General features: G+C 44.5%; 12 protein-coding genes across 12 annotated transcripts; 7 read left to right on the forward strand and 5 right to left on the reverse strand.

The window, feature by feature from the left end:
* Positions 1-1,589: 1,589 nt before the first annotated feature.
* On the reverse strand, positions 1,590-4,830 carry CABS01_13194 (uncharacterized protein; the record flags this gene model as incomplete). Its single annotated transcript, XM_060546539.1, has 4 exons — positions 1,590-2,905; positions 2,961-3,776; positions 3,835-4,309; positions 4,390-4,830. The coding sequence occupies 4 exons, from the start codon at positions 4,828-4,830 to the stop codon at positions 1,590-1,592; spliced, it is 3,048 nt and encodes a 1,015-aa protein (XP_060395160.1).
* Positions 4,831-6,277: 1,447 nt separating this feature from the next.
* CABS01_13195 (uncharacterized protein) lies at positions 6,278-6,505 on the reverse strand (the record flags this gene model as incomplete). The annotated part of the gene is made up of 1 exon (XM_060546540.1): positions 6,278-6,505. One exon carries the CDS (start codon positions 6,503-6,505, stop codon positions 6,278-6,280), a length of 228 nt encoding a protein of 75 aa, XP_060395161.1.
* Positions 6,506-8,665: 2,160 nt separating this feature from the next.
* CABS01_13196 (uncharacterized protein) lies at positions 8,666-9,316 on the forward strand (the record flags this gene model as incomplete). Its single annotated transcript, XM_060546541.1, has 1 exon — positions 8,666-9,316. The coding sequence occupies one exon, from the start codon at positions 8,666-8,668 to the stop codon at positions 9,314-9,316; it is 651 nt and encodes a 216-aa protein (XP_060395162.1).
* Positions 9,317-11,037: 1,721 nt separating this feature from the next.
* Positions 11,038-11,283, forward strand: CABS01_13197 (uncharacterized protein; the record flags this gene model as incomplete). The annotated part of the gene is made up of 1 exon (XM_060546542.1): positions 11,038-11,283. One exon carries the CDS (start codon positions 11,038-11,040, stop codon positions 11,281-11,283), a length of 246 nt encoding a protein of 81 aa, XP_060395163.1.
* A 799-nt stretch (positions 11,284-12,082) lies between these two features.
* Positions 12,083-13,374, forward strand: CABS01_13198 (FMN-dependent dehydrogenase; the record flags this gene model as incomplete). Its single annotated transcript, XM_060546543.1, has 3 exons — positions 12,083-12,396; positions 12,482-13,283; positions 13,342-13,374. 3 exons carry the CDS (start codon positions 12,083-12,085, stop codon positions 13,372-13,374), a joined length of 1,149 nt encoding a protein of 382 aa, XP_060395164.1.
* A 526-nt stretch (positions 13,375-13,900) lies between these two features.
* On the forward strand, positions 13,901-14,254 carry CABS01_13199 (uncharacterized protein; the record flags this gene model as incomplete). Its single annotated transcript, XM_060546544.1, has 1 exon — positions 13,901-14,254. One exon carries the CDS (start codon positions 13,901-13,903, stop codon positions 14,252-14,254), a length of 354 nt encoding a protein of 117 aa, XP_060395165.1.
* Positions 14,255-15,806: 1,552 nt separating this feature from the next.
* On the forward strand, positions 15,807-18,159 carry CABS01_13200 (uncharacterized protein; the record flags this gene model as incomplete). The annotated part of the gene is made up of 4 exons (XM_060546545.1): positions 15,807-15,959; positions 16,025-16,318; positions 16,382-16,849; positions 16,915-18,159. The coding sequence occupies 4 exons, from the start codon at positions 15,807-15,809 to the stop codon at positions 18,157-18,159; spliced, it is 2,160 nt and encodes a 719-aa protein (XP_060395166.1).
* A 726-nt stretch (positions 18,160-18,885) lies between these two features.
* Positions 18,886-20,631, forward strand: CABS01_13201 (averantin oxidoreductase; the record flags this gene model as incomplete). The annotated part of the gene is made up of 4 exons (XM_060546546.1): positions 18,886-18,999; positions 19,073-20,158; positions 20,245-20,411; positions 20,478-20,631. 4 exons carry the CDS (start codon positions 18,886-18,888, stop codon positions 20,629-20,631), a joined length of 1,521 nt encoding a protein of 506 aa, XP_060395167.1.
* Positions 20,632-21,040: 409 nt separating this feature from the next.
* On the forward strand, positions 21,041-22,060 carry CABS01_13202 (uncharacterized protein; the record flags this gene model as incomplete). The annotated part of the gene is made up of 1 exon (XM_060546547.1): positions 21,041-22,060. One exon carries the CDS (start codon positions 21,041-21,043, stop codon positions 22,058-22,060), a length of 1,020 nt encoding a protein of 339 aa, XP_060395168.1.
* Positions 22,061-25,027: 2,967 nt separating this feature from the next.
* On the reverse strand, positions 25,028-25,189 carry CABS01_13203 (uncharacterized protein; the record flags this gene model as incomplete). Its single annotated transcript, XM_060546548.1, has 1 exon — positions 25,028-25,189. A coding segment is annotated over one exon (162 nt), but the record flags the coding sequence as incomplete, so codon positions are not given.
* A 453-nt stretch (positions 25,190-25,642) lies between these two features.
* Positions 25,643-25,792, reverse strand: CABS01_13204 (uncharacterized protein; the record flags this gene model as incomplete). The annotated part of the gene is made up of 1 exon (XM_060546549.1): positions 25,643-25,792. A coding segment is annotated over one exon (150 nt), but the record flags the coding sequence as incomplete, so codon positions are not given.
* A 1,445-nt stretch (positions 25,793-27,237) lies between these two features.
* On the reverse strand, positions 27,238-27,399 carry CABS01_13205 (uncharacterized protein; the record flags this gene model as incomplete). The annotated part of the gene is made up of 1 exon (XM_060546550.1): positions 27,238-27,399. A coding segment is annotated over one exon (162 nt), but the record flags the coding sequence as incomplete, so codon positions are not given.
* Between the last annotated feature and the right edge of the window lie 64 nt (positions 27,400-27,463).

Raw genomic sequence — 27,463 nt, forward strand, 5'->3', positions numbered from 1 at the left:
AAACTGGAACACGCCTTATATCTTTATCAACCAGATAGCCTGTTTACTTGTGTTGACAGCCATCAATCTTGACATAAATATGCACTTCAATTGTGTCGTACAAAAACGGAACCGTAATTGCCGGCCAGCAATTACGCCTTATTACCACAAATTGCCAAGCTGCGCCGACCTGTTGAATAGTACATGCATTCTCGCTTTCGCGTTGACGGTCGCAGGGTATGACAAAGTGCCTTTGCTCTTATGATGTTGATATCAGTGTCCAATGGGCCAAGCTTATTGTGGTCCCCAAGCACGACATCCATTTCGATGCGATCTGCTCTACTCGCATAGGAGCGGATATAGCATAATAGGGTAACAATTTGCCCGACGCAGAGGTGCCTGGGTTTGGGGCATACCTTGGGCAAGGCGCGACCTTGCCAGCAGAACCGTCACGTACTCTACGCCACTTAAGATGTCCTCTCGAAGCGCAAGAGAGCGGAAGCGAAGTGCAGGGTATGTAAACGTCGACGTATCATACGCGTATTCGTACGATTGGAGCCGAAGCTACACGTATATTGTGCCCGTCCCAGGATCAGCGTAGTATATAATGGGATTACGAAAAATTGCATAGGCACCAGTGCAAAGGAGGCCACGGTGATCTCAGTGCTTCGATGATGATTATTCATCCCAATCGCAGGGTCGTTTTGAGAACGCGGACTTATGAGAAGAGCATGGCGTAAGCTGCCGGACCGGGCTAATCGCTTGGCTTTCTTTCAATTCCTTGTGACCATCTTAATGTGAGCGGTCCGGCAGTTGTGATCTGCCCCGCCTCTGGCCCGAAGACTATGAGGTCGGCCCGAATCTTTTCGAAATTCCCATTCTCCCGGAAATTCATCAAGAACCGTTACGTCAAAAGTGAGCAGTGAAGTCACCTGCTTCAATCAAGCCTTGACATCGTGGCTGGGTGAAGTGACGTCCCAGTCAAACACGCGTACTGCTGGCTGTCTGGTTGGCCGGGATGTGAAAGCGGGGTAGAATACACGTATGGAGATGGGATACGGCAACTTCCTCGTAACATACTCACGCCTAACTATGTGCCAATCGTGGGCTCTCTGGGCCAGATGCTCCCAGGCTCTTGGGGCTTTGTGAGCGCGGTGGAGTGATTGGTATTTTGTATTTCATTCCTTTTCATCCTTGCCTGTAAGAATATACCCGTTCAACATCAAATATGGAGCAGCCGCACTTTGGCCACGTCTTCTACATACCTATGTACTTCAATATATGGCGAGATATGGAAGGTTTGCAATCTGCAGTGACTACTGTGGTTTGTTCTGAGCCCCAGAAGGCGCAACGGCAGAGAAGGATACTCCCGAAAATTGCCTTCAGATTCAGTCAACTAGGTACATGGAATAATCGGCTTGACACTAACAAGACAGGGAAATACTGTTCTTGTACTTTTGCACACCTCACTCCGATCAGAATCTCAGATTTAGTCCTCATATCACTGCATTTATTCAATGGCTGAGACTTCTCGGGCTATCTGTCACCTGAGCGATGTCTTCGTGCGCTCCTCCTGCATGTTGATCATTGCCTTGTCCAAGGGCCACGTCCTAAGCTTTCAGAGGGACGATCTCAAAAGGCACGACCGCTACAACACCAATCAGTCCATTGTCGGTCTTGGGGAGAGTTACCATTGATGAGAACTCTCGCCCAGAGCTCCTGATCTCGGGCAAAATACTGCGAAGGTAGTTCCACATCGTACCCGGCACAACGGCGACAACGTGGTTGTTTCCTTTCACCAGGTACGACGTGGCGTCAACAGTAGGATTGGTTGAGTCCAGCGGAGGCAGTCTGGCGCCATTAACATAGACCGTTATCGCGTTCAACACAGGCGGGAACTTCATGTAGGCACCAAGGGACGTGTTGTGAGCACTGCTAGTAGTCGATTCCGGCGGCCAGGTGAAGTTTGTAGAGTAGTAGCCAACTCCAGACGTGTTCGTTGCATATGGAAGATCCGACCATGAGACAAGCTTGCTGAGTTGGTGAGTCGTGTTTCTCTTGACAGCTGTGATGGTTGCATCGCTGAAATTTTCTGGAGCTTCCCAATGCTCAAGAACCAGAGTCCACGGTCCTAACTCGAAGGAGTCAGGGGCTTGGCTGAAATGAGTGATTTTGTTGCCGGTCGACGATGTGACGAATGCTGGATCTGAAGACGCAACGACGTGTAATCCAATGCCATCACCAACGGGGCCGTAGCCAACGATGTTCGATGAAACTTGAGTAGCATGAATGGCTGGAGTTATAGTGCCACGGATTGCTTTGTCGGCGAACGCAATCACCATTGTCTGATTTCCTGCGAGTTCGAGTGGGATGATTGTCGAAGATCCGTTGGTCCGGTAACTGAGAACCGCTTGGCGGGCCCCCGTCCAGAGATCGAAGAAATAGGGAATACCTTTTGATTGAGCCACCACTTCTCCGGTTGCTGCAACCAAGTCACCAAATATGTAGGCGTAGGCGATGCCACTTTCTTTGTCTTCCCTCCATGTGGAATACCACGTGCCGTTGGTTCTCACCCCGACTCGTGGCTTGAGACTCAGTTCGTTCAGCTTCTGGGATATCTCACCCTCTGCAACGTGATGTACGTTCGTGTTATTCAGAAACTTGATCAACTCATTGTTTGCAGGAGTATGGCCAGTATTGATTTGCATCCCTGAAGGGTACAGCCCCGGCACTGAGCCGGCCACGATGATAGGCAACCCAACTTTCACGAAGCTCTCCAGCTTCGTAATTGAGAGTTGCGTCAAATTCTGGGATCCGAGGATAACCATGGCTTGATATGCAGCATCTTGGGGCGCAAGCATACCGTGTTCAACATATGCATTGGGCATGTCAAGATTGTCCGGTGACAGGTAAGTGTAAGACCAACCTAAGCATTGTCAGTGACGGGTCTATGGCCCAATTTGATCCGCAATGTTACGAACCTTCATCAATCAAATCTGTCGGCGCATATAATGTTCCAAAGTTTGGATCAGTATCAGATTGTTTGTTATAGAATGCGATATCGGCACGTGGAACACCCTGTTTCTGAATATGCTGCAACCTCGACATGTAATTCAAGGCTGCCTGGAGGCCGTGATTCCAGTCTGGTCTTTTGGGCGAATATAGGTCTGAGACGTAGAAGATGAATGCCGTGTACCCCGGCCACGTTGTTTGGGGATAGTTGCCGGTGTATGACTGCCCGTGAATAACGAATTGGTTCACACCACCTGCAACGGCGCGATTCGCGGAAAAGAGCAGCTCTGGAATGGTGTAGCTGTATGCCTTCCCAAAAACCGCGCCAAGTTCGATGGAGACGATCTTTTTCCGCGCGAGATTTGCTGGACCAGAGAATTGCCGATACCCATCGATGTTGTCGTGCCCCTGAAGACTTTCACACTCGGGAGCGTCAACAAACGGGATCGAAGCCTCCATATCCATGGGTAGGTTGTAAGATGGCTGGGATGATAGTCCTTTGACTTCCAGACTCTGAAGCCACTGTGAAAGTGTGGCGAGGTACTCTTGGTATCCTGCTGCCAAAGTCTCACGATAGTCGTTGACATAACCCTTCCCCTGATCCAGTCGGTCCAAAGTGCAGCGCGTAGTTCCTGGGGAGGTGCTTTGGAGATTGATATTGTTGTTGCTGAACATGATGAGAGGCAGGTATGGTTTCAAGTCGTATGCGAACATTCCTTGGAACCGTGTTGGAAGCGAGCGGGTCCATGAAACATTCGAAGGAATTTCGATGCTATCCTCCCATCCTAGGATCACGCCAAAGTTAGCTGATAAGACTGCCACCAAGTTTAGAAGACATCATACCATAATTTCCAACGTCTCTCAAAAGTCCTCTCAGCTCGTCAGTAAGCAGATATTGCTCCCAGAAGGCCTGCACTGTCCGAGCTCCTTGGGCGCTGAAGTGGTCCACGATATACGACCCATTGTCCCAAATGGTTTTCGTCGTATTTGATGGGAAGTGAACGTTTTGGTTGAGAGACAGCTTTTCGTAGAAAAAGAACAGCTCGTGGTCAGATCCACTGGGCAAGGATCTAGCGGGCTTCCAGGACAGTATGCCATCGCCTGAGACACTTGAGGTAATGTCTGTGAGAGATCCATTTTCCAAAACGAGATCCTGGTAAGATACAGTCGTCGAGCCGGTAATCCCAACGATGTTGTAAGAAATGTTCGCTCGAGACACTACGACAGCGGACACGACAGCAACTAGCTCACCATCCCCCCAGCCGGGAATTGTTTCGTTGAGAAAGCTGCGATTGGAGACAGCTTGGCTGAAGGAAACCTGAGGTGTGCAAGGAGTTCAGTAAAATGGACTCAGCAGTTTCCATCGTCGAAAGCTGTGGATGATTTGCAACTACTTACCAAGTCCCACTGCAATCCCTCATCATCAGGGTGAGCCGGAATGCCTTGTCCCTGATTCGGTCCAAGTGAAAAGTCCATGGTCAATCCCGCCTGTTCATGGGCCTTCAAAGCTGATGTGAAGAGATTAAGATGAGCAGGAGTACCAAAGCCGTAAGTAGACCAGTTTACCCCGGTTGGAGGTGGCCCAAGATCTCCTCCATAGTTGTAGAACGGCAAGAACTCTACGCCCCCAGCCCCAATGTCACCCGCTGCCTTTATGTCCGCTTCTACAGTCCCCGCGTCTACACTAGCGTCTGGAAGCCAGTATCTGAACTTTGGGCGCTCTTGGGATGGTGGATGGAGGAAATTATCTGGGGACTGGGTGCAGTCAGAAGCTCGGATGGGTTCGCAATTAGTGAGGAGTAGGGCAAAAAGGCTAACTGCATGGCGGATTGTGGTCATTCTGAGAATAGTTCTAGTAAATATCGAAGTCTTGTTGTCTTGCACAGCCTTTCGACCAGCAGATTGTGGAAGAACTTGTCATCGCGATTTAAATAGAACAATGCGCGGGCTAAAACTCAACTATCAACATGACAGAGACACAGCTAGGCGCCAAGTTTGCGAATGTTGCGTTCGTAGAATGGTGGACAGAGGAATATTGGTTAGTTTCTTCGGGGTAAATAACAACGAGATCGGGCCGCTTCGTGTGATCTTGGGTAACAACAAGCAGTATCTAAAGGTAGCTCACCACTGACGACCAAAGAGCACATAACCAACTTCATGGACTAGTCTTGCGTCTGGTACTTGAAGCTACTAACATGATGAAGTTGGTACGATGTGGGGTACACCCCTCTGCGCTCAATCGCACGAACCTCGGCACTTGTAGGTAGTCCTCGTACCAAGAACGAGAACAAAGCAAGCATCTGTATTGCATTGAATCATGTTTGCTGGGGGCAACCTGTCCTAGAACGAATACGCGTATCTGCGGACGTCCCAATTCCAATATGCCCGTTCACATAATCAAGAGACTAATGCAGTGCACCTTTGGCTTATGCTGGGGTGCAGGTCGCTTCCATCCATAGCCGTTAGAAATGCGGGGAAAAGATCGACGAAGCAATTGTTCATAGCTCGCTTTCTCGGTGTACTTTGTCCCGATCAGAGCTTTGTATTTCACTTGTCTATCAGCTGAAGTGGTCGAAGATAAATATGCGAGCACTCGAGTGATCGAGGCTTACCGCCGTCACTGCTATGTTGTGGGCAAGTTGTCGCTCAACATTGCTGGCTCCTATGAGGCTTCAAGGCGGTGTTTTTATGCCTGAAGCCTACCGGTGCAAACTGATGTGTCGTGTTTTTCGACTATCTCTTTTCTTCAACTTCTACCTAATAATTATCCTCAATTCATTGTCTTTTTGTCTTCTTTTTCTTCTTCTTCTTCCTCGACTCACTGTCCTCGAGCCCGCCTTTGCCGTCTTGATGATCTCCATCGTCGGAATCGTAGTCATCAAAGTTGATAAAGCCGTCGGTAAGATAGGAAACTCAAACCGTTCTGGAAATGATGGACGAAGTCTGGCTGGAGTTCCCTTTCATCTTGCAGGGAAATCGTAGCCCACTTAGCATCGTACTCGTCCAATAAAGTGTTCGACATATTGTTTCCTGGGGCTGAGAAACCGAACTTTTACCTCGGTAGCCATTGTTCACGATGCCTTTTGCTAAGAAGACCGACAACTAAAACTATAAGGCATTTTGTCGCCCCGGGATCTGGTTTGTCACAGTCCCAGGACAGCGCCAATATCGGAGCCGATTTGATGGATGAAGGAAACGTGTCCACCAACCGTGGTGAAGCTAATTCGTCGAGCGCCATGCTGAACCATTGGGAAGGAAACTCCTCCTTAATGATTTCTCTGCGGAATTATGCCCCCATGAGTATGGCGGCATCAATCCCGAGGTATCTAAGGCGCCTGAAGCCCTTCATGTCGGCGAGGGTAATTTCTACTGCTCCCATCTGCGTCATGATACGCATCGAAGGCTCTTTCAGCGTCTCGCTGATACACTCCATGGTGGGGCTAAGGGCCTGTCCTGTTTCGATATACACACCACACCCGTCTCTTTTCCTCTCTTGTGCGTAGCGTGAAGACATTAGGTTGGGAATACGGGAGAGCAAAGCACGCAATTCCCCTAGCCCATTTTGCGGCCCACTAACTCCAGATTTCTTCGACGTCGGCTGTATTCCGAGTACTGTGGCGAGAAAGATGTCCTCGTATCAATCTCTTCCAGTTCCGCTTGGATCATCTCCTCGTAGCCCAAGTCAACTTGAGCTTGTCCTAAAGCCTGACTCCGTACCATATCCTCCCAGAAATCGGGGTCCTCGCCAGTCTCCTTCCCTTCAGATGAGAAGACCCGTGCAGAAAGTTGAGAATTGCCTTGACATCCTTACCTTGCGTGAGCTTCTCTTCCATGAATCTTCCCAGTTATCGACTTCAACTCAAGAGCTCAAGTCAACTTTCAGCCTCCTGAATGTGCGTCTTGGACACTACCCAAATTGAATTACAGCGGTGCATCGACTACGATTTATCGAAGGCTGAATAATTCAAAGAAAATGCGACGATATCCAACTCAAGGGTTATGATTTATCGGCAAATTCGATCATCGTGCAAGATCAAAGACCTTGAAATACTTAGCGATCATAATAACTGATAAGACGGGAAGTGCTGCGGTTAGACCACACATACTGACGACTGGTAAATCAGCGTTTTATAAGTATTGAAGTTTGATTGATGGCAGACTCGCTAGCATTCTCCGGCTTTGAGGAGAAGATATTTCCCGCTTTTTCAGGCAGAATCTTTCCAGGTGTCTCAATGGCGATGGCGGACTTCGGAATTTTTGATACCTTCTATGCAAGACATTCCTCAGTGGTTTTCTGAGAACCATCTTGATCTTCAATCATAAGTTCAAATCAAGAATATCTAGAAGCGCATTCAATCTACAAGGACCAAGCCAACTCTTGTGTTCATGACTGATAACTTCAAGTTCGTACGCAAGCTGTTGGATACCATTACATCTTCGCCGAAACTCAGTCGGTGCATGAAGGGGTATCTTAGTTCAATTGTATGGGCTGATCCTGTTCGTCAAAGATCAATTCAGTCGACTAGCTAAGCCAAAGAGACGAGCCATGGATATGATTATTTTCTTAATATAGATCATGAAGCCCTGTAAGTCTAATTAGGAGAGCAGGTCAACTAGGCCTTCTTTCACTGACAAGCAGCGCAGTGAAAAATCATCCTAGCCCACTAAGCGAGAAAACTCGCTCTGTTTGAGCTCACGGCATGAGGACATGACAAATCCTCATCATACCTATGTGAACGAGCATAATCGCAACAATGATTATGCCAGGCAACAGCACCATACAGCGAGACTCCTGTCACGCGTCAGGTACTCCGACACTCAGATTGAAATCAACGAGACTTACGAAACATGCTTTGTAGTCCTCTAATAGCGACTTGGGAGGCTTGATAATTTTACAAGTAGTGCCTGCGTTCAAGGACACAGGCGACGGCGAAACCACAAAACAGCTCTTTCCGCACCTCAAGCTGAGAACTGTTATACATGTAATAGTATTGGCGCGTTGAGGTATTTCGCTCAAGGGGCCTCGGCCTTTGCGGCTAGGTAATAGCGCTCTCAGCGTTAGGCCTCAGACATAACTCACTGAGAGGTGGCATAATTGCACAATACACGGTTCTACATGATATGGGTACGAGACGGGCCCTAATACAGTATCATGAGGATTGACTCGATAACATACAAAGTATTTCACTTCGCCACAGGCCCTTGAAATATTGAAGCTATTTGTATGATGAGTTCTTGTCATTTCCTTTAATAGACAACTTGACTACGAAGCAGACTGTCTCCTGTTTACATCAGTGACGTCGGGTTACTTAGCCCCAGTCTCCGACCGAAGTTATCAGCTAAGAATAGGCAAAAGTTGCCCAAAAATCAATTTAATCTGCGACGCTGCCCGCCCTATTCTCAGCTGTTCATCTCGCCAAGCAGTGAGAGTCGCTGGGGCTGGATGAAACCTGCGCAAGGACGATTGCAGAGTGCCATCGCTACAACCAAGAATAAGGATTTAGTTACAGTTAAATCACAGGGCGGAATTAACCTTCTAGAAGAAGCTGGTGCAGCGCTCCTGGGCAGCCTCTAAAAAGAAATCCTACCCCGGAGCTGCCCTGACCGAGCATGTTAAAAACTGGAGTCATGTAGACTTTTGAGTGGTCGGGTTCCTGGGCCAGATTGCAGATCAATGTCTGGCATCCCTTGCAGGTTTCATTGGTGTGGACACAAAAATCCCACCTTGCCCACACGCGCGGTTTGGCCATTTGATGAAGGCGCGAAAGACAAGCAAGGTGCAGAGCAGGCATTGAAATCTGGACCATTGCACAACCAGTGCTGGCGAGATTCACCTACCTTCTTCAGCAAGAGCAAGTCGTTATCAACAAACGGGTTGCCGCATTCGTTCAGCGGAGGGAGCGGGTGCGTTCCGGTCGGTGAGGAGTCGGCGAGTTGGTGGGAATCTGTGTCTTTTGCGACGGACATACCCTACTATCGCAGCCAAAGAGGCCTTTGGTCCACTATCAGGCCCGGCTCATGTCCGACAAGAATGTGTTCATCCACAAATTTGGCCACCACCACGATGAGCGGGACGGGGCTCTTCGGACGATCGGTTGTTGTCCGAGATCTTTCGGCTCGCAAGATGTTATCAACACCTTTGGATTCGGACTTGAGAATGATTTCAGGTCGTGCGCCGAAGTCGGACTTTGAAATCCAGCATTTCAGGTGCTTAAAGCATTGGACGCTGTCTAGGCTCCCCATGCAGTCCCGGTATTTGATGCGGGCACTTAACAAGCTCCCGAGCGGGAGACATAATCCGAATGATCAAGTAAAGCTCCCGTGATGGTTCCTGCATTCGCGAGGCTTCCGAACGTCTTGATTAGGAGAATCTGTTGGTCCCGACGCTCTCCCACCTTCCAGAAACCTGCTTGAATGGCCCAGTGAGGTTGCGGCGCATGACGCATGCAACATGGGTTTGAGCAATATATCGTGAATGTTCCGAAAAATCTGCGTCACAAATTGAGTTTTTGAGAAATCTTGGTCATTCATCTCAAACTGATAGAAGTGATGGTTCAACAACGGTATGCAGAGCTCAGTTCCAGACGCTGTCCGAAATCACGTTGGAGTTTGAAAAAAGGAAATTGAAGAATAAGTCATAAGATAACATGGAGAAGGTCGGTCCGTGGACTGCTCGGGGTAGCAGAAGAGGACAAAGTGATCCTCGAAACCCGGGTTCCTACCGCGCGTATCCGCAAAATTTTTCAGACGAACCAGCGGCCCGGTACCCACAAGTCAGTCAAGAACGGGGCCAGACTCCATCATCTTCAGGTTTCCATCGAGAGGGTTAGCATCACAGGACCTGTCTCCTTGAGTATTTACCCCCACGGACAACAGCTCAGTTATCGACGGACGGGGGAGCAGCATGGGGCTATAGGCCATTGTCTGTGCTCGTTATCGGTTACCAAGACCGAGAATGCACTGTCATCGGCTGCCTCACCGTTACAATTGACGGCTCTCGCGGAGTCCAAGAGTCCTTGGCGAAGCGCGGCGATCTTTTCTACGTGGCGTACGAATACAGTCGTGATGGGAAACTGACTTTTTTTGCAACGCCTTACAAGTTACGGCTCCGCCACGGCCTGCGTCGTGCTCGGTTGCCACCACCGGCAGCAAACTGTTCCCGGAAGGTCGAGGGGCTCCCACACGGATCCGACATTTGGTGAGTGCGGCCGGTCATAAGTCCGATAGACGGATGTTGCTACTCGGCATTGTCAACGCCTAAACAGGACCCTGGTCGAGGATTCGGAAATTTTCGCGATGGAAACTGCGAGGGCTGTTTTCTAGTGGAATCCAGTTGAGCAAGTTGAGGGTCAAAATTTCTTTTCAACTCTTTCTCAACTTGGGGCGAGACCCAGTCCAAGAAAGAGAGAGAAGAAAAAGAGAATGAACCGGAGGGGGCTATAGAATAAAATCTCGCTTCCAGGATACGTCATGTGCAAATGTGGTAGGTAGCATTGGAATGTGACGGGAGATGCGACCTCCCTTTTTCTCTTTGGCGGGAGGCTTACCCCTGTTTCTGAAGAAGAAAGCGAGGAAATGTTTTCCAGACACCGGACGATTCAAGCATAATGCACTCTCAACCGCAAACAACAAACAAACAGTTAAGGGAGATCAGAGGGAGAAGTAATGCCCGTCCTCTGTAGAGCTCAGTGCACTAAGAACCTAGGACTAACCTTCAGGAATCTCTAAAGACACGTGGGCGGCTTGACATCGGATGGAAATGAGGTAAGCTAGGAATCATCATGTTCAGAAGTTTTTTCAACTTCCTAATCCTCACGATGCCTGAAGATCGGAAGTCGACCGAAATTCTGTAAGCGTGAAAGCCCCCAAATGTCTCTCAATCGGGGACAGGAGTCTGTCCGTGACGTGGGATCCCCCCAGGACCGGGCCAACAATTGCAATCCAGACCTCTGGGACCTTCGCTTCCCGAGAGCGTTGTAGTCCCCATTCACGCTGTCACCACCCGCGCGCTTGTCCAAGCCCCATCCCGCTGGCTGGGCTGGTGTCATGTGCTGGCTAGGAGCATTGCCCACCCCCCGTGCGACGACTTGGCTCATTAACTTGGCTCCGTTATTATTCAGCCATGGTAGCGCCTTATTAAGCTACCAAATATCCTCCCAGGGCGAGTCAGTTACCCGCTCTATCCTTGCCGGCCAACTGTCAGTGGCTGACCTTTTTCTAGACCCTGTCGTCGAGGGTAACCGAGGGGGAGCACAGACAGGAAGGCAGAAGAAGAGAAGGAAAAAAACGTGAAACTAGCTCCATCCCATCAGTCTTCCATCAACTTGATACGTCAGTTCTTGGGTCGTTAACGGCACTCGCTGGTCCACCCTACAAGATCTGATAACGGGCTTCTCCCCGGATCAGGGAGGCATTGCAGCACCATTAAGCTTGGCAGCGGGTCGACATCGTCTATCTGAGTTTGAACCATCGCTGCTATCCCACAGTCATTCTCTCATGACAGGTGCAAGTCAAGCTTCCGGATTTGGGGCCTGGGTTCTCCTCTACGTAGTAGTAGACCCGCCTATTCAAGTTTCCTGGGACTACAGAGTGCCACCCGACTTGTCCGAAAGAATCAAGACAGCCCGTTCGCCAAGACCGACCTTCCCTGGATGCAGCCCATTCCCCAGCGTCGGGGGCATCATGCGCAGAGACTCAGAGAGAAGCTCCCACTGGCATCTCAACATTGGAAAACGGGGCCGCTGTCCCCGTTCCTGCGGACTTCTCCTGGTGCTCAACGACACCCATGACGCACGTCATGGAGTCCGTTGGGATAATACCTCTAAACATGTAGACTTTGGGTAGCAACCGCTTGGCCCGCTCGTCGAACCGAATCCGGATATGAGCAAGGAGGCTCGGAGCGACGCCAAGAACATTGCAGTATAGGGGAGGGGGGAGCTTAGAGAGAAAAAAGTGACGTCTGGCTGTATTGTCGTGGCCATGATAAATAAGACACTTAGGACCCTCCCCTTTGCTGAAGAGGTGACTCTGAGATTCATCACACACGTGCTCGCTGTCATCACTCACTTACATTCGCTCATTATCTGACAACATGCGTGCTGCTCTCATCTCCGCCCTCGCGGCCGGCGCTGCCGCCACCCGCCCGTTCCTGAACGAGCCGGATACCGGTATCGAGCTTGCCCTCGGTGACCTCGCTGTCGGCGCTCTGCCCAACCTCACCCAGATGGTTGGCCTTCCGGACTTCGAGTACGCCGCTCGCAACTACCTCCCCATCAAGAACTACACCTACTACCGCAACGGTGCCGCCGGTGAATGGTCTTACCGCAACAACCTCGAGGTCTTCGGCCGTTACCGCCTCCGCCCTCGCACCATGGTTGACATTACCAACATTGAGTCTACCCTCAAGTAAGTCCAAGCTTCCAAGCTTCCTATTCTGATGAACTCCCTTGGATGGGTTCATGGATTTTCCGCAAATCGCTGACTCGCGCAGCACTACCATCCTGGGACACAACTTCTCTGCTCCGATCTTCATCAGCCCTGCTGCCCGTGCTGACTACGCTCACGCTGATGCTGAGCTCAACCTGATGAGGGCCGCTGCTGCGGAGAACATCCTCTACATGCCCGCTCTCTACGCCGCCAAGACCATTGAGCAGATCGCCGAGGTCAAGGCCGAGGGCCAGGTCGCCTTCCAGCAGGTGTACCTCACCACCAACGACACCGCGACCCAGGTCCTCTTTGACCGCATCAAGGCCTCCGGCGCCAACGGCATTGTCTACACCGTCGACTCCGCCGCCGATGGCAACCGCCACCGCGCTGCTCGCTTCGCCGTCGGCTCCGCCGACTCCGACTACTCCCTCATCACATGGGATGAGTACCGCAAGCTGTCCAACATGACCGACCTCCCCATCATCATCAAGGGCATCATGACCGTTGAGGACGCAGAGGCTGCCATCGAGAACAAGGTTCCCGCCATTATCCTTTCCAACCATGGCGGTCGCCAGCTTGACGGCTCCCCCTCCTCCCTCGAGGTCGCTCTTGAGATCTACGAGAAGGATCCCGAGATCTTCCAGAAGATTGAGGTCTACGCCGACGGTGGTGTCCGCTACGGCGCTGATGTCCTCAAGCTTCTTTCCCTTGGTGTCAAGGCTGTCGGTCTCGGCCGCCCCATCATGTTCTCCAACATCTTCGGTCAGGAGGGTGTTGAGAAGGCCATTCAAATTCTCAAGCACGAGATTGCCATTGATGCCGGTAACCTCGGTGTCCCTGATCTGAAGAAGATTGACGCCAGCTACGTAAGTCGAACACAACCTATATGTTCCAATGTACAACACCCGCTAACAACCTCAACAGGTCAAGTGGACCCCCAACAACTGGTACTCTTGAGCGTTTCGCTGAGTACTAGATGAGAAGTCGGGATATAGAGGGGATCTCTTCGCTTGATTCGCATGACGTAAATGATACCACATGAGTGCTGTACATACTCTTTCTTTTCTAGCTGCACATAGCTTTTACCTGCGAATTGATACCCCTCAATCAAAAGTTCTTTGAAATTTTCAACGAAAGCCCCATTATTCATGGCATGTGTTTGATCATGCAAGTCGGACATGAGTAATTCAATCCCATTGTTCTTTTACATGGATAAAGCGCAAAACCGTAAAGTGCAAGAACAAACAATGGGATAATATCTCAGCTCAAAAGCTAGCAGAATAGTCTCCAAGGTTGGTTGGTGTGTATATAATCTCAATATTGATATATGAATGATGCTAATGAGACTTTTTTTGTAAATAAGCCAGCAAATCTTTCACGCCTCTCCCATCACGACATCATCTTCCACACACAATAAACTTACGAGTAAGTCCTCCGCTCACCTGTTTTCACCCTGGCGATTAGTCACCTTGAAGAATACACCATGTGTATCACCACCTTCTTCGTCCGTGTTTGTGCCAAGTGCGACAAGGAGATCAGCCGTCTGGAGCAGGAGAACGTCAGTTGCAAAAGTGCCTCTCGGGCTGATCCGAAGTGTTACGGAAAGATTGAGGACTATCGATTCTTCAAGAAGCTCTGCTCTTACTGTCATCCATCATGCAGCTGCTTCTCAAATGATGCGCTGAACAAGATTCTTGGTTCCGACTGGGACTTTTCGTCTGCCGACAAGCTGCAGGATGACCACGTTCATACTGCACCTACAATTGGTGACGAGATTGAGCGTTTGTGTCATTGTGTCAAGAAGATGCGGCTGGACGCCGATGGTCGAACCAAGTAGGTGTCTAAACCCGACTGGTGGAGATGTTTCAGCTCGCAATTTGGCGGCGCCTTTGAATTGAGCACACGGATTGACCCGCGACGAGTCCCAGATAGACTGAAGTTATGAATTGACTTGTGATTGGACGAGATTGAATATTTGGACTTGTAAGTGCTGTCGTGATCTGCTATGGTATATTCAGTGATTACCTTGGCTTCCGACGGTTAAGGAACACATTGAACTACTAGTACGTGATCAGATGTAAAGTGTGTGAATTACAGTTTTTTGGACTTCGCTATAAGTCCGGACTGATGGAAGATCATGCTTTCACTAGGTGGAGTTCCCATCACACCCACTGATCCACACCAACGAGGTTCATGGTGGCATACCCAGGATGCTTCTTCTAACTAAAAGTGGAGCGTTGTGTATCCAACATCTTTCTAACCCATCGCTCAGCGAGAATAGTCGTCAATGCCATATGGACTACGATTTTCAAGCTAACCATACCGTTTCTACTTGGAAATGAAGTGAAATATGGGCACCAGGGCTCATAGAGCCGCAATATTCAAGTCTTATGCTTTAGTCCGTTTCGAGACTGACCTTGAACTGCCGCGGTAGGCTCTGATAAGCGATGCGCAGCATATGGGGCCACTCATAACTGCTTGCTACTTTGTTCTTTTGGCATCGCCAGTACATGAATCATAACAGAGATTGAAGCACGATAGCCCTGCATCCTATAGGCTGAAAGTTACCAAATAAAAGCAGCGGGTGATTCGGTTGGGACGCCCGCTTCTCCGCGATGTTGCGCCAGGTTTGATAGTTTGGCGTCTTATTTTGTGTGGTATTTCAGTTCCTGAGACCTTCTCGGCTCGCGGCGATATGGAGGGGCACTTATTGCCAATCAAGCAGTCTGTAAAGATTCCGGCATGATATGTGGAATCCCGTTGAGTGACCTCTAAGTTGAGATCAATTGAAGGTTCATGGAGGTACATGTAAGGTGATGAAGATTGAATGCCTTGTGCTAACTCATGGCTTCTGATATGCAGAGCTTATGCTAAATTCTTATTGAGACCAAGCTTATGCACCTGAACCAACAACCACTGGGCTAATGCCACCTTGAGACAATGTTGCTTTTGACAACATACAATTAATCATAAAGAGATGCACGTATGTTCAGCTATGCTAGCAGCAAGCTTGTTGCCGCTAGGTCTTTGAGCTATGACTTTTAATCCGACACTCCCATTGCACTATCTACAGAGACCCAGGTAAGCGGGGGCGACTCAGCAATTACGCACAGCGCTAGCTAGTGAAACATGGGTTTGCGGATCGTCGGACAAACTTTCGATACCGAAGGACAGAAACTCTGTACAGAGCGAGTTAAAAGGAGGCGGCACCATCTTTTGCGCGCCCGTATCGACGAGACATATGCAGACCTCCCCATATCACGAAGCAACAAAGCTCCACGTCACCTCTCCTTTCCGGCCAGTGTTAAAGTCCTCCTTCTTGCCCTCACAGCGCCGGCTGTTCTTTCGGGCCCGCTGAGATTCTTGGCCCTTGTCTCGCCTAGGGAAACATGGCCACCTTCCCACCCGGAGCCTCGGGGCCGGACTCGATATCTCCCGATAGTGACCAGCCAGGTACCGGTCGGCGCCTCATTGCCTGCGTTGCATGTCAAAAGCGGAAAGTCAAGTGCAGCCGGGTGTTTCCTTGTGCAAATTGCATTAGGGTATGTTGTGTTCCGTCGGGTTGCTCTGCGCCTCAGAGGGCTTGAGGCTGATGTGTTGCTACTAGTCATCCAGCCAATGCATCCCTGGAACGCCAGCTCCTCCGCGAGGGAGGAAGCCTTACAACCAAGCTCTCAAAGCACGTCTAGCCCGCTGTGAGCAGCTCCTGAGTGGTCAAGCTCCAGCGGTGGCGTCAAGTGCTTCCCCGAATGCTGTCTCCACGCCAAAGACGTCGCAGTCTCAAAGTCCGGCGGACCCTTCTCCGGTCTCTAGATGGACACCGGAAGGGAAGCTGGTAGAAGATCCAAATGGCAAGCTCGCCTTCATGGATAACTACCTCCTGGGGCTGGTTAATGAGGAGGTACGTCATTCTCCGCACTTATCGTTGGACATCAAACCACTCACATGACATACCTTACCGTAGCTCCGAGCCATGGATGAGCTCATCAGCCTTGATGAGAACGAACGCAGCAGTCCACTTGATAGCAGGCCTTCCGACCCAAACACAGATCTACTCCTTGGAGATGACGCCCCCAAATCTTCAGTTCTCGACGCTTGGCCGGATGCCGCACTTGTTTTCAAGCTTTGGCAAATCTTTCTTGACCGAGTGAATCCCTTCACCAAAGTGATTCATGTTCATACCTTTCAGCCCTATGTTGTGGAAGCTACAAATGGCACCCAAGGTCTGCCAGAAAATATCATGGCACTGCTGCTGTCCATCTTTTTGATGGCAGTTGTTGCCATGTCAGAGGAGGAATGTTTGGCTGCGCTGAAAAAGACTAAAGAAGCTGCCGTGGCCTTGTTTTCCGCTGGCATCCGCCAGACAATGAGACAGCTCAATTTCATGCGTACTAATGATCTAGTCATTCTTCAGTCACTCTGCCTGTACTTGGTAAGTTTGGTAACTATGACCCCACAGCTAAGAAAGCCGAAGCGATATACTGACTTTATCGGCAGTATTCCTTGCAAGACAGATATGACCGCCACAGCTCGTGGGTCTTCAGCGGCACCGTCATCCGAATCGCTCAAAAGATGGGGCTCCACCGCGACGGCGATGTGCTTGGCCTGAAGCCCTTTGAATCAGAGATGAGGCGCAGGGTATGGTGGCAGCTGGTATCACTCGACGCAAAGTTTGCTTTGTTCTCCGGCTTTGGCCACTCGCTGCTCCCTCGGGACTGGGATGCTAGGGAGCCGAGCAACTTGAACGACGCCGACATCTTTCCGGCCGCTGCGCAGCCAACACCGGACCGCGACGGCCCCTCAGAGATGGTTCTATGCTTGGTCCGACACAAAATCACCAAGTTTCTAGTCGACACACCCGGTCTTGAGCCGGTGAAGATGATGGGCGAGCTGAATGAGTCCGGCGGTGCTCCCCCAGTAGCAGGGGGGACGAGAGAACAGCAGATGAGCTACTACCTTACCCATTTCGAGTTGTTCGAACAGGGGCTCCAGCACATCTTAGACAATCGATGCAACCCCCACGCGGGACAAGTACACGTCATGGCTCAAGGGCTCATATCGGCTCTTCTTGTACAGAAACGGCACTTGATCAAGAGCATTAGTGACGGACCTAGACCTGACGCAGTGGTTCAGAGCGGAGAGGACAATGCTTTCATGTGGGCTGTTTCCATGCTTGAGCATACGTCGTTTCTTTACTCTTCTTCAGAGGATACGGGTTTCCTCTGGTTCGCTGATTTCAACTTCCAATTCGAGGTACTACTTTACGTCGTGGTGCTGTTGGGACAAAGACTTGAAGGACCCATTGCACAACGTGCCTGGGAAAAGATTGAAATACTCTACCGGTTCCGGCCCGGGTTATTCAACGTTACCGACAAATCCTGCGCGACTCTGGCGCATTTCGTATTACGGGCATGGTCGAAGAGATTGGACCTGCTCACTAGATCTGGTTTCCCCGGAGAGTCACCGGAATACATCGTTAAGCTACGAGCTTGTGTCGAAAACGTTGTTCATAACGGTAACAATCCTCTGGGCTCACTGAATCCTGAAGAAACAACGCCAGTCAACACGCAGATGTGGGCACACGCATTAGAGGCTGAAGGGGTGCCGCCGTTTTCGTACATTGGTGTCGGACGGGGTCATTTTCCGAATCCTGAAACTTCCGCATGGTCCTTCTTAGAGACTATGAATGGGCGGGAGAACGAAGATGAGCCGGAAGATTCGGTATTCCCTGTTGCTTTATGAGGATCTTGTAGATAGTTATGCCTGGGCGATGAATGATTTGATTTTCGGCCTTTTGAGTCGACCGGCAGCATTTATATATAGACCTAGGTATTATGGGATGGAAGGATACTTAACCAATGTTCATTGACAGCTCATTATTTCCTGAAATACTCAAGCCCCTTCTCATTGGACCCTTAGGGGCAGCCGCCACTCCGAGAAAACATCACACCAGCTGCAAGTCAATGAATACAACAGCTATCATGCGCCGAGAGGCTAGTTGAGAATAACGCGGTGAGTTAGGGCCCAATCCTGGGCACAAAAGCGTACCGGTTGCGCAAGGGGAAATGCTGATCCTGTGCGGACACCCGGAAGTGAATATTTTCCCGGTTCTCCGAGAAAGTTGTTCCGAAGTTTGGTCGAAAGTGGGCCCCCTTCAGTCCGCTCCGAACTCCACCCCGAAAGTAGTGGGACATTGGCGATCCGACGGCCGGCTCATGCATTCCTTTGCCAATGCCCTTACAATGCGATGATATTCGGGGTTGGAAGACTGAAATTAGTACCCAGCGGAGTTTTGTCTTGTTTGGAGAGCTTTGTCACGGAGTTTTGCTACACTCCTAGTGGCCGATACTCGGTTGTTGATGGGAGGGCCACTCCAGGAAACACAGAATGTTGGTATAAGTAATGGGCGGTTCGCACTTCGTCTAGACTATAGCCAAATTTGAACACAGCTCATCATAGTCAGTAAAGATGACAGTTGATACGAACAAAATTCTGGCCAATTGGTCGACCTTCTCGGCCACGGTGTTGGAGAGTTTGGCTCAAATTAGTCCAGCACAAATGCTTATTGCAACATTGGTTCTCGTAAGTCGAACGCTGCTAAGTCATACAACGAGCTGTATGAGCTAATCATGACAATTCACTTCTCCTGTTATAGATTCCCGTCTACTTCGTCGTCGGGCTCTTGTACAATGCGTACTTTCATCCTCTAGCCAAATTCCCTGGTCCGCTCTATGCCCGCTGTTCGGACATTCCATACATGGCAGTGCATACAAAGGGGGAAATGCTTCCATGGCTCAGCTCTCTTCACGCCAAGCACGGTGATGTTGTACGAATTGGGGCCTCCAGACTTAGCATCATCAACGGCCAGGCTTGGAAGGACATCTACGCCCACAAGACGGGAGGCAAGAAAAACTTCCCCAAAGATCCGCGTGTGTACGGAACCGACCCCAACGGCCACCGCAATCTGATCACGACATTGCCAGACTCCGACCACAGCCGCCTCCGAAGAGTCTTCTCGCCAGCGTTTTCGGAAAGAAGCCTCAAAGCTCAGGCACCACTGATTTTGTCGTACGTAGATCAGCTCATGGGGAACATTCGCCGTGGCATCCAGACAGACCCAGACGCCAAGTTCGACATGGTGAAGTTGTACAACCTGACGACATTCGACATCATGGCTGAGCTGGCGTTTGGAGAATCGCTTGGCCTTCTCGCCGACTCAGAATACTCAGAATGGGTCGCCAACATTTTCGACAATCTCAAGAACGGCGCCTTCGCCCAAGTTGGTCGGGAGTGGTCATGGCTGGGCAACATTGTGAAGTTGATCACACCACCGAGACTCAAGCAGGCTGCCGACATGCACTTCAGGCATTCCATTGAACGAGTCGATCGCAGGCTTGAAAGGGACACCGATAAGGCCGATATCTGGAAATTGGTCCTCAGCCAGCCCGAGGGAAAACAGATTGACAAGTTTGACATGTATAACAACGCGTCTGTCTTCATGGTCGCTGGATCCGAGACCACGGCAACCATTCTCAGTGGCGTCACATACTTGCTCCTCCGGAACCCCGACAAGCTGGCTCGTCTTGTTAGCGAAATACGTGGAGTAGACTCTGAAGACGATTTGGACATTCAGAGACTTTCTGCGTTGCCATACATGACGGCCGTTCTCAATGAGGCACTGCGTTGGTACCCCCCAGTTCCTGTTGGAGTCTGGAGGGAAGTCCCCGAGGGTGGTAGCGCTGTTGCAGGACATTGGATCCCGGAAAAGGCATGAAATCTTGTGAATTGCCTCTCATCATGGATAAAGGTTGCTAATTGTTATTTCAGACTCGCGTCTCCGTCCCGCAGTTCCCTGCGAACCATTCGCCGCGCAACTTCAAGGATCCTGAAGCATTCATCCCTGAGCGGTGGATTCCCGGGCCAGAGTATGAGCCAAACACGAAAGAGGTTGTCCAGCCATTCTCTATCGGCCCCCGGAACTGCATTGGAATCAAGTAAGTCTTCTTCCTTTTCTAAGTTGCAGCAGCTTCGGCCGGCTGACCATAATTTCTCCGTCTTAGTCTTGCTTGGCACGAAATGAGACTCATCCTGGCCAAAACGCTTTGGAACTTTAACCTCAGCCTTTGCCAAGAGAGTGAGAATTGGTCGGATCAGAAGTCTTACATTCTATGGGAGAAACACCCGCTCATGGTGACCATCAAGTCCGTGCGATAAAGTATTATCCAAAAGGGGTCCGAGAGCTGGAATTACTTCAATATGGAAACCGCCGTCACGAGTGTAAAACATGCAGAGATAGATTTTAGAGATTGTGCACATTGTTATGATAATGTTATAGCCTTGTAACACAGTTAAGCCGCCCTTTCATGGCTTGCGTTCACCTGACCTATGCACCAAGTACTTACTGAGGTAGTTGGAGTTGCCAGCCATACGACGTGATGCTAGTACACGTTGGAAACGGATCATGGGGGCGGAGCAACTCGACTACGTCATTCTCTTCCTCTTTAGGACCCCAATCCAACATCAACTGGAACCGTCGTGCGCCGAGTAAACCCCCATCAAAAACGCATCTTGAACACCTCAACCTCGAACCTCCACCACGAAACCCGAAGCCAACGGCATCCTTATGGCTATTCAAGATAAACCACAAGCATCAACGGCGCCGGCTACGATCAAAGTCGGCGACCGAGCTGGCTGGTTGGAAGCGTTGAGGTCTCAACGGCCCGTCCTCGTACACCTCAATGCCGATACCACATGGCTCATTCAACTGCCTTATCCTCCATCGTCGGTCCGGCCTCCTGGTCGAAAGCACTTCAATGTTCTCATCGACCCGTGGCTGCAAGGTCCGCAGTCCGACGTCGCGTCATGGTTCTCCACACAGTGGCATGTCGTCGAACCTAGCCTGAAAACTATGGACCAACTCAATTCAATTCTTGCAGGCTTTGAAGACGGCTCCGAAACCCCAAAGGTCACTGACAGATCATATATCGACGTCGTGGCTATTTCGCATGAGTTCACCGATCACTGTCATCAAGCGACTCTAGAAGAACTTCCAAAATCAACGCCAGTGTTTGCTACTGATAAAGCTGCTGACCTCATCCGCTCATGGAGTCACTTTTCTTCCGTCACCACTACCCCTGGATTCTCCTCCGAAACAAAAGATTGGAAGTCTGATCTTAGCATTTCCGGCCTCCCGCCATGGGTCGGAATTGGGCGCGTCATCACGGAAGGAAACGCCCTGTATTATCATTCGGCCATTATGATTGCCTTTGGCTCGGAAACACCGGAGACAATATTATACTCTCCTCACGGTATACAAGCAACAGATCTTGAGTGCATTCGCAAGTCCGGCTTCTCAACACTCGCTTTACTTCATGGCCTCCACGACGTCCGCATCTGGATGACGAAACAGTTAAACTTGGGAGCTCTGAATGGTATCCAAGCTGTGGCTGAGACTGGAGCTCGGTATTGGGTTGCGACACATGATGAGGCAAAGGAGGGCGGTGGGCTCATCGCACCACTGCTTATGCGTACGCAATATACTCTTAAACAGGCTGTCGAGGCTGAAGAGGCAAGGATGAATGGCAAAGTTCCAGAATACGATTTCGTTGAGCTTGGCTCAGGGGATGGACTGGTTTTGCAGTGATGAGCTTAGATTGGAAGTCTTATCATCATCATATGAAGTAATTGTGCTCTCTCGGGAAGCGGCAAAATGCGACCACATATGGGAGACCAGCATAAGTTACATGTGACGGTGAAGTATCTTGGTATGCCCATGTCTCAAGCCAGAGACAGTGAACCTTTTCTCACTGCACTGTGCTTATGTCAAGTAGCACCGCAGCAAGATCTCAAGACAGGCATTTGTAAGTTACTAGAATAATCGGCCTCTTTGAATGTGTGACATTACCTGTGTGACATTACCTTCTCAGGATAGGTTGTTAAGAGGAGTTTTGCTATCCGGGCAGTACTGTTTAGCTATCTGGGTAGTAATTTACTTTTTAGACTAATCGTAGCGTCTAGATCGTTTAAGTTTTTTTTTAGCCCGTGCGTCCCGTATTAGCTATAACTAGTATAATTACCCTATACTCTACTTAAATACTTAGATTATTTCTAATTACTTACGTAAAGTAATATAATTCGAAAATTATTTTAGTTTTTATTATAATAATTAAGAGATTTTATTAAATTTCGATTTTTATTAAAATTATTAAAACTATCCTTAATAACGGCCTCTTATTAGCTAATTAACTAAGTTAAAGATTCCTTAGTATTATAAACGTTAATAGCTACTTAGTACGACGTTTATTACGTTTTATTAATATTAAGACGTCTTTTTTAATTATAATATAGTTTTAAATAATTTTTTATAATAGCTCTATTACTAATTCGTCCTCTATATTATATTTAAATACTAACTAGTTTTAACGAATACCCGCCCTTATTAGCCGCGGGGCTAGGTTCGTAGCTTTATAAAGTAATTTAAGCTACTTACTTAACGATAGTAAGCTACTTAACGAGAAGCTACTTAATAAGAGGTTATTTAATAATAAGATATTATTTATAAGTATAAATATTAAATTTAGAATTTTTTAGTTACGTAGCTACTTATATAAACTAATTATAATACGGGGATTTTTAATTTATATTAGGGTATTATTAAAATCTTAGCAAGGTTAGTATATATTTTATAAGTAGGATAGATCGATATACTAGGGGCTACTTAAGTTATTAACGTAAATAAATATCGTACTTCGTTAACTAACTTCTAGTCGTTCTTAAGATCTCGAGGATTTTATAGTTATAGGGTAGTTTATATTAGTTTATAAAGCGCTTATAATAAGGCTAGAAACTAGGCGGGTTCTTATTAATAAATAACAGTATTATAATAAGGGTAATTTAGTATTAATAAGTTATAAGATCTAGAGCTTTATATTTTATTTATTTAGTTATATTACTAAGCTATAGCTAACGGAAATACTTATAATAAGTACGAGACTTTATAATAATAGTAGCCTCGACGTACCCCCTTTTCTTATTAATTAGTATTTTATTAATTATTTAGAAAATAGTATAGAAGTTTATATAGTTAGTAATAATATAAAACTTTAGGTTTTTATAAATAGTCTTAGTAAGTGAGTTTATATAGATATTAAAGTTCTTATACTCGCTAATAAAGTACTAGGCTTATTAATAATAAAGGGGGTATTACGGCTAGCTAGTTATAATAAGTATATTAATAAAAGTATTATAACTAGCTAGTCGTAGTAAGTATATTAATAAAAGTTAAGGCTACGAGTACTAAGTAAGCAATATTATAGTTATAAATAGCTTCCCTAAAGCTATATTTATAAGTTATAAAGTAAATAAGGCTTTAGTAATTAATTATAATCCTATTAAAAGGGGGTTTTTAATAAAAATAGCTAAAAATAATCGTAAGATTTAATACTAAGTTAATTATTAAAAAAGCTATAAAAGTCTATTTTTAAGCCTAGCTTAAGTCTATTTTATATATAAATCCGACTATAAATATATCTTTTATTAATAATTATTCTTATTCGTTAAGTAATTACTTAGTAAATATTAATAAGTAATTACTTAGAATAATTATAATAATTATTTTATTACGTAATTACTACTTCTTATTTATATATAATTTATTTATAATTCTTCTATTTTATAAAAATTATTTTATATTCTTATATTTTTATATATATAGTATATTATAGCTACTATAAGCCTACGGAGCGGGCCTTAGTCTTAGTTATATATATTAAGTCGTAATATTAAGTCTCTTTTTTAAAAGTCTTATCCTTATAAACCTATAAATAAGTCGTTATAGCCTAGGTTAGGGCTCGTTAAGTAGTTTTTTTAAAAATACTAAAATATTTACTAAATTTTTAATATATCGTTATTTAAAGCTTATTCTTAAAATTAAAGAGCGAGGATTTAAAATCGTAATACCTTACTTATTTTATTCCTTATTAAAATAAAAATATAAAATATTAAAAAGTAAATTAAGGTATTATAAATATATACGTTATAGTCGTTCTTATAACGTAATTATTAATATTATATATAATTATAAGTTTTTCCCTTTTTTTATTAGTATTTTTTATATTAATCGTGCTTATAATAAATTATTTTCTATTTAAAGCTAATAGGCTAGAGTATAAAAAAGAAATAGAGGAGCTTTTTTTTTAAAAATAAGTAGAGGCCTTATACTATACATAAGCTAAAATAAATAAGTCCTTATTAAAATTAAATTATTTTTTTTTAAAAAAAAGGATAATATTTAAAAAGGGGAAAATAATCCTTAATCCTCTTAATATTATTAACGAGGATAAGTTAGTTATTACGTAAGAGATATAGTTTAGTAATACTTTTAGGGTAATTAACTAGGACGCTATAATAACTAAGAGTTCTAGTTTTAATTTTAATTTTAATATTTTAAAAAGGATTCTTAAAAGTTCTAAAAGTTCGTAATAAGTTCTTATATATTTTTTTTATATTTATAGCCCTTTTATTTAATAAAGAATTCTTATATTCTATTCTTAATTCTATAATTAATAATTTATTTAACTTCGTATTTTAATTAATTTAGTTTAATAATAATTTAATTTTCTATATATAAGCCTCTTAATATAGGTTTAAATAATAAAATATAAAAAACGGAATAGTATCGTATCGTATTTAATAATCTTAATTTATAATTAATTAATAAGACTTTCTTAATAATTTCGAAAGGTCTAAGTTTTTTATAATTTAATTTATTACTTAGTTATTTTATTTTAATATTATAATAAAAGAGATAAGTACTATCCCCTTTTTTAAAAAATAGTCCTCTAATCTTTAATCTATCCGCGTTTTTCTTTATATATTATTATATAAACTTAAAGTTTAATAAAGCTTATTTATAAATCTCTTTAAGTTTATTTATATTTATTATAGCTTTTATAACTTATAGTCCTTATCGTACTTCTCTATATACTATTAACTAGAATCCGTAATTAAAATAAAACGGGGATTTTCTTATATTTTTACTAATTATATTATTATATACGAACTAAGTTATTAATAAAAGCGCTACTTAATTATCCTAGTCGTAGTTTATATAATAATAAAAGTATATCTTAAGGATCTAATTAATCTTTTTTATTTATTTATTAGTTTATAAATAAAATAATATTAATAATTTATAATTTATACTAAGTTACGAAATTAGTAATTTTTAAAACTTCGAAATAAATAGTTTATTTCTATTAAAAATAATTTCTTTTAATAAACCGTAGTTTAAAAATATAACTTTAATAAATACGTATATTAAGTCTTTTATAATACTAAATTCCTTATAGGGAATAAAGTAAGTAAACTTAATAAGTCGGTTAACTATAACTAAAATATTATTATATTATACTTTAGTAAATAGTTCTCTAGACTTTAGTAATTTAATAATAAAGTCCTATATAATTAATTACTATACTTTTATTAGTAGTTATAGTAGTTATAGCTCGTTATAAGGTTTATACGGGCTATTTTTATTTTTTTTATAAGTTACGTAGTTTTTAATTATTTTTATAATTTTAGCGCGTATAGCGGATTTATTATAGTACTAGCGAATCCGTTTTTACGTTTTAATAATTTTTTAATAGCTATATATAAATATATTATAAATTTCTATAATAAGCTTAGGGGTTATTTTTTAATCGGGCTAGTATTAATCTTTTTAATTATTATAAAGAGCTTCGTAGTTAGTATAAAGCTACCGTTCTTTTCTTATTTAAAAATAACTTATATTTTTTTAAGGACCATAACTTCGTAATTAAGTCTTTTACTAAGAGCGTTTACTCTATTATTTTCTAAACCTTTTTAATAAATAATTTAGAAATTATATTTAAATAGGAATTTATTCTATTTAACTTATTATTTATTTAGGTTCTTATTTATTATAAAGTTTATAAGATTTTTATAATTTATATAAACTATAACTTCGTACTTAGTTTTAAATAACTATAGTCTCTATTTTTAAAATACTTTAATAATTATTATTAGTTCTTTATTATAAATTTACTAATTTAATTCTACTCTATAAAACGCTTTAAAATAGAAATAATATAAGTAAAACTTTTTTTATTTATCTTATTATTTTAAAACTACTCTTATAATAAAATCCGAGGCGTTAGTTTCGATTTTAAAAAGTTTTTAAGGGTTTAGGATTATAATAACTAGTTTAAAAACGACTATATTCTTAACTTTAACGAATACTTTTTTATATTTAGGATCTTAAATAAATAGGGTATTTTTTTATATTAAGTTATTAAAAAGTCTAATTATATTAATATAGTCCTTAAGGAATCGTTAATAAAAATTAATAAATCCTAAGAATCCTTATACGTCCTTAACGTTTTATAATATAAGCTAGTCTCTAACTACTTCTATTTTTAATATTTATATATAAATTTATCTTAATATAATAATATATTTAAAAAAGTCTATTTTTTATATATAAAACTCGTATTTAAAAAGTTCGGTATATAGCTTAGTATTTTAAAGCTTTTAAAATATTATATAAATATACTTCTTATATATTTTAAAATTAGGGGAGAAAATAAGAATATTATTAATATAAATAATAATAAAAATATTAACGTACTCTTAAAATACGTAATTAACTATTATTTAAAAAGTTATTAAAATATTAGTAAGTCCGAAGGGTATAATAAGGTACTTAAAGAGTCCTCTATAAGTTTAGAATACCGTTTTTTATTTATCTCTTTCCTTAATCTAAATCTAATTAAATATTTTTTTAAAATCTATAATAATAAACTAATTAGCTTTATAAAATAGATTTCTAAGCTTAGTAATAAATAATAAAGGATAGTAATTCTTTTTTATAATTTTGTTAAGTTCTTTATAGTTAATAACTAATCTTCGTTTTTTTACTCCTTTTTTTAATATAAAAAATAAGGGTAATTTTATAAAAAAATTTAATAGTTAAATAAGTCCTTTTTTAAGTTTTTTATCAATATATTTATTAAGATATTCCTATTCT

Source organism: Colletotrichum abscissum (genome assembly GCF_030869225.1).
Source record: "Colletotrichum abscissum strain IMI 504890 chromosome Unknown Scaffold_43.1, whole genome shotgun sequence".
Taxonomy (NCBI): domain Eukaryota; kingdom Fungi; phylum Ascomycota; class Sordariomycetes; order Glomerellales; family Glomerellaceae; genus Colletotrichum; species Colletotrichum abscissum.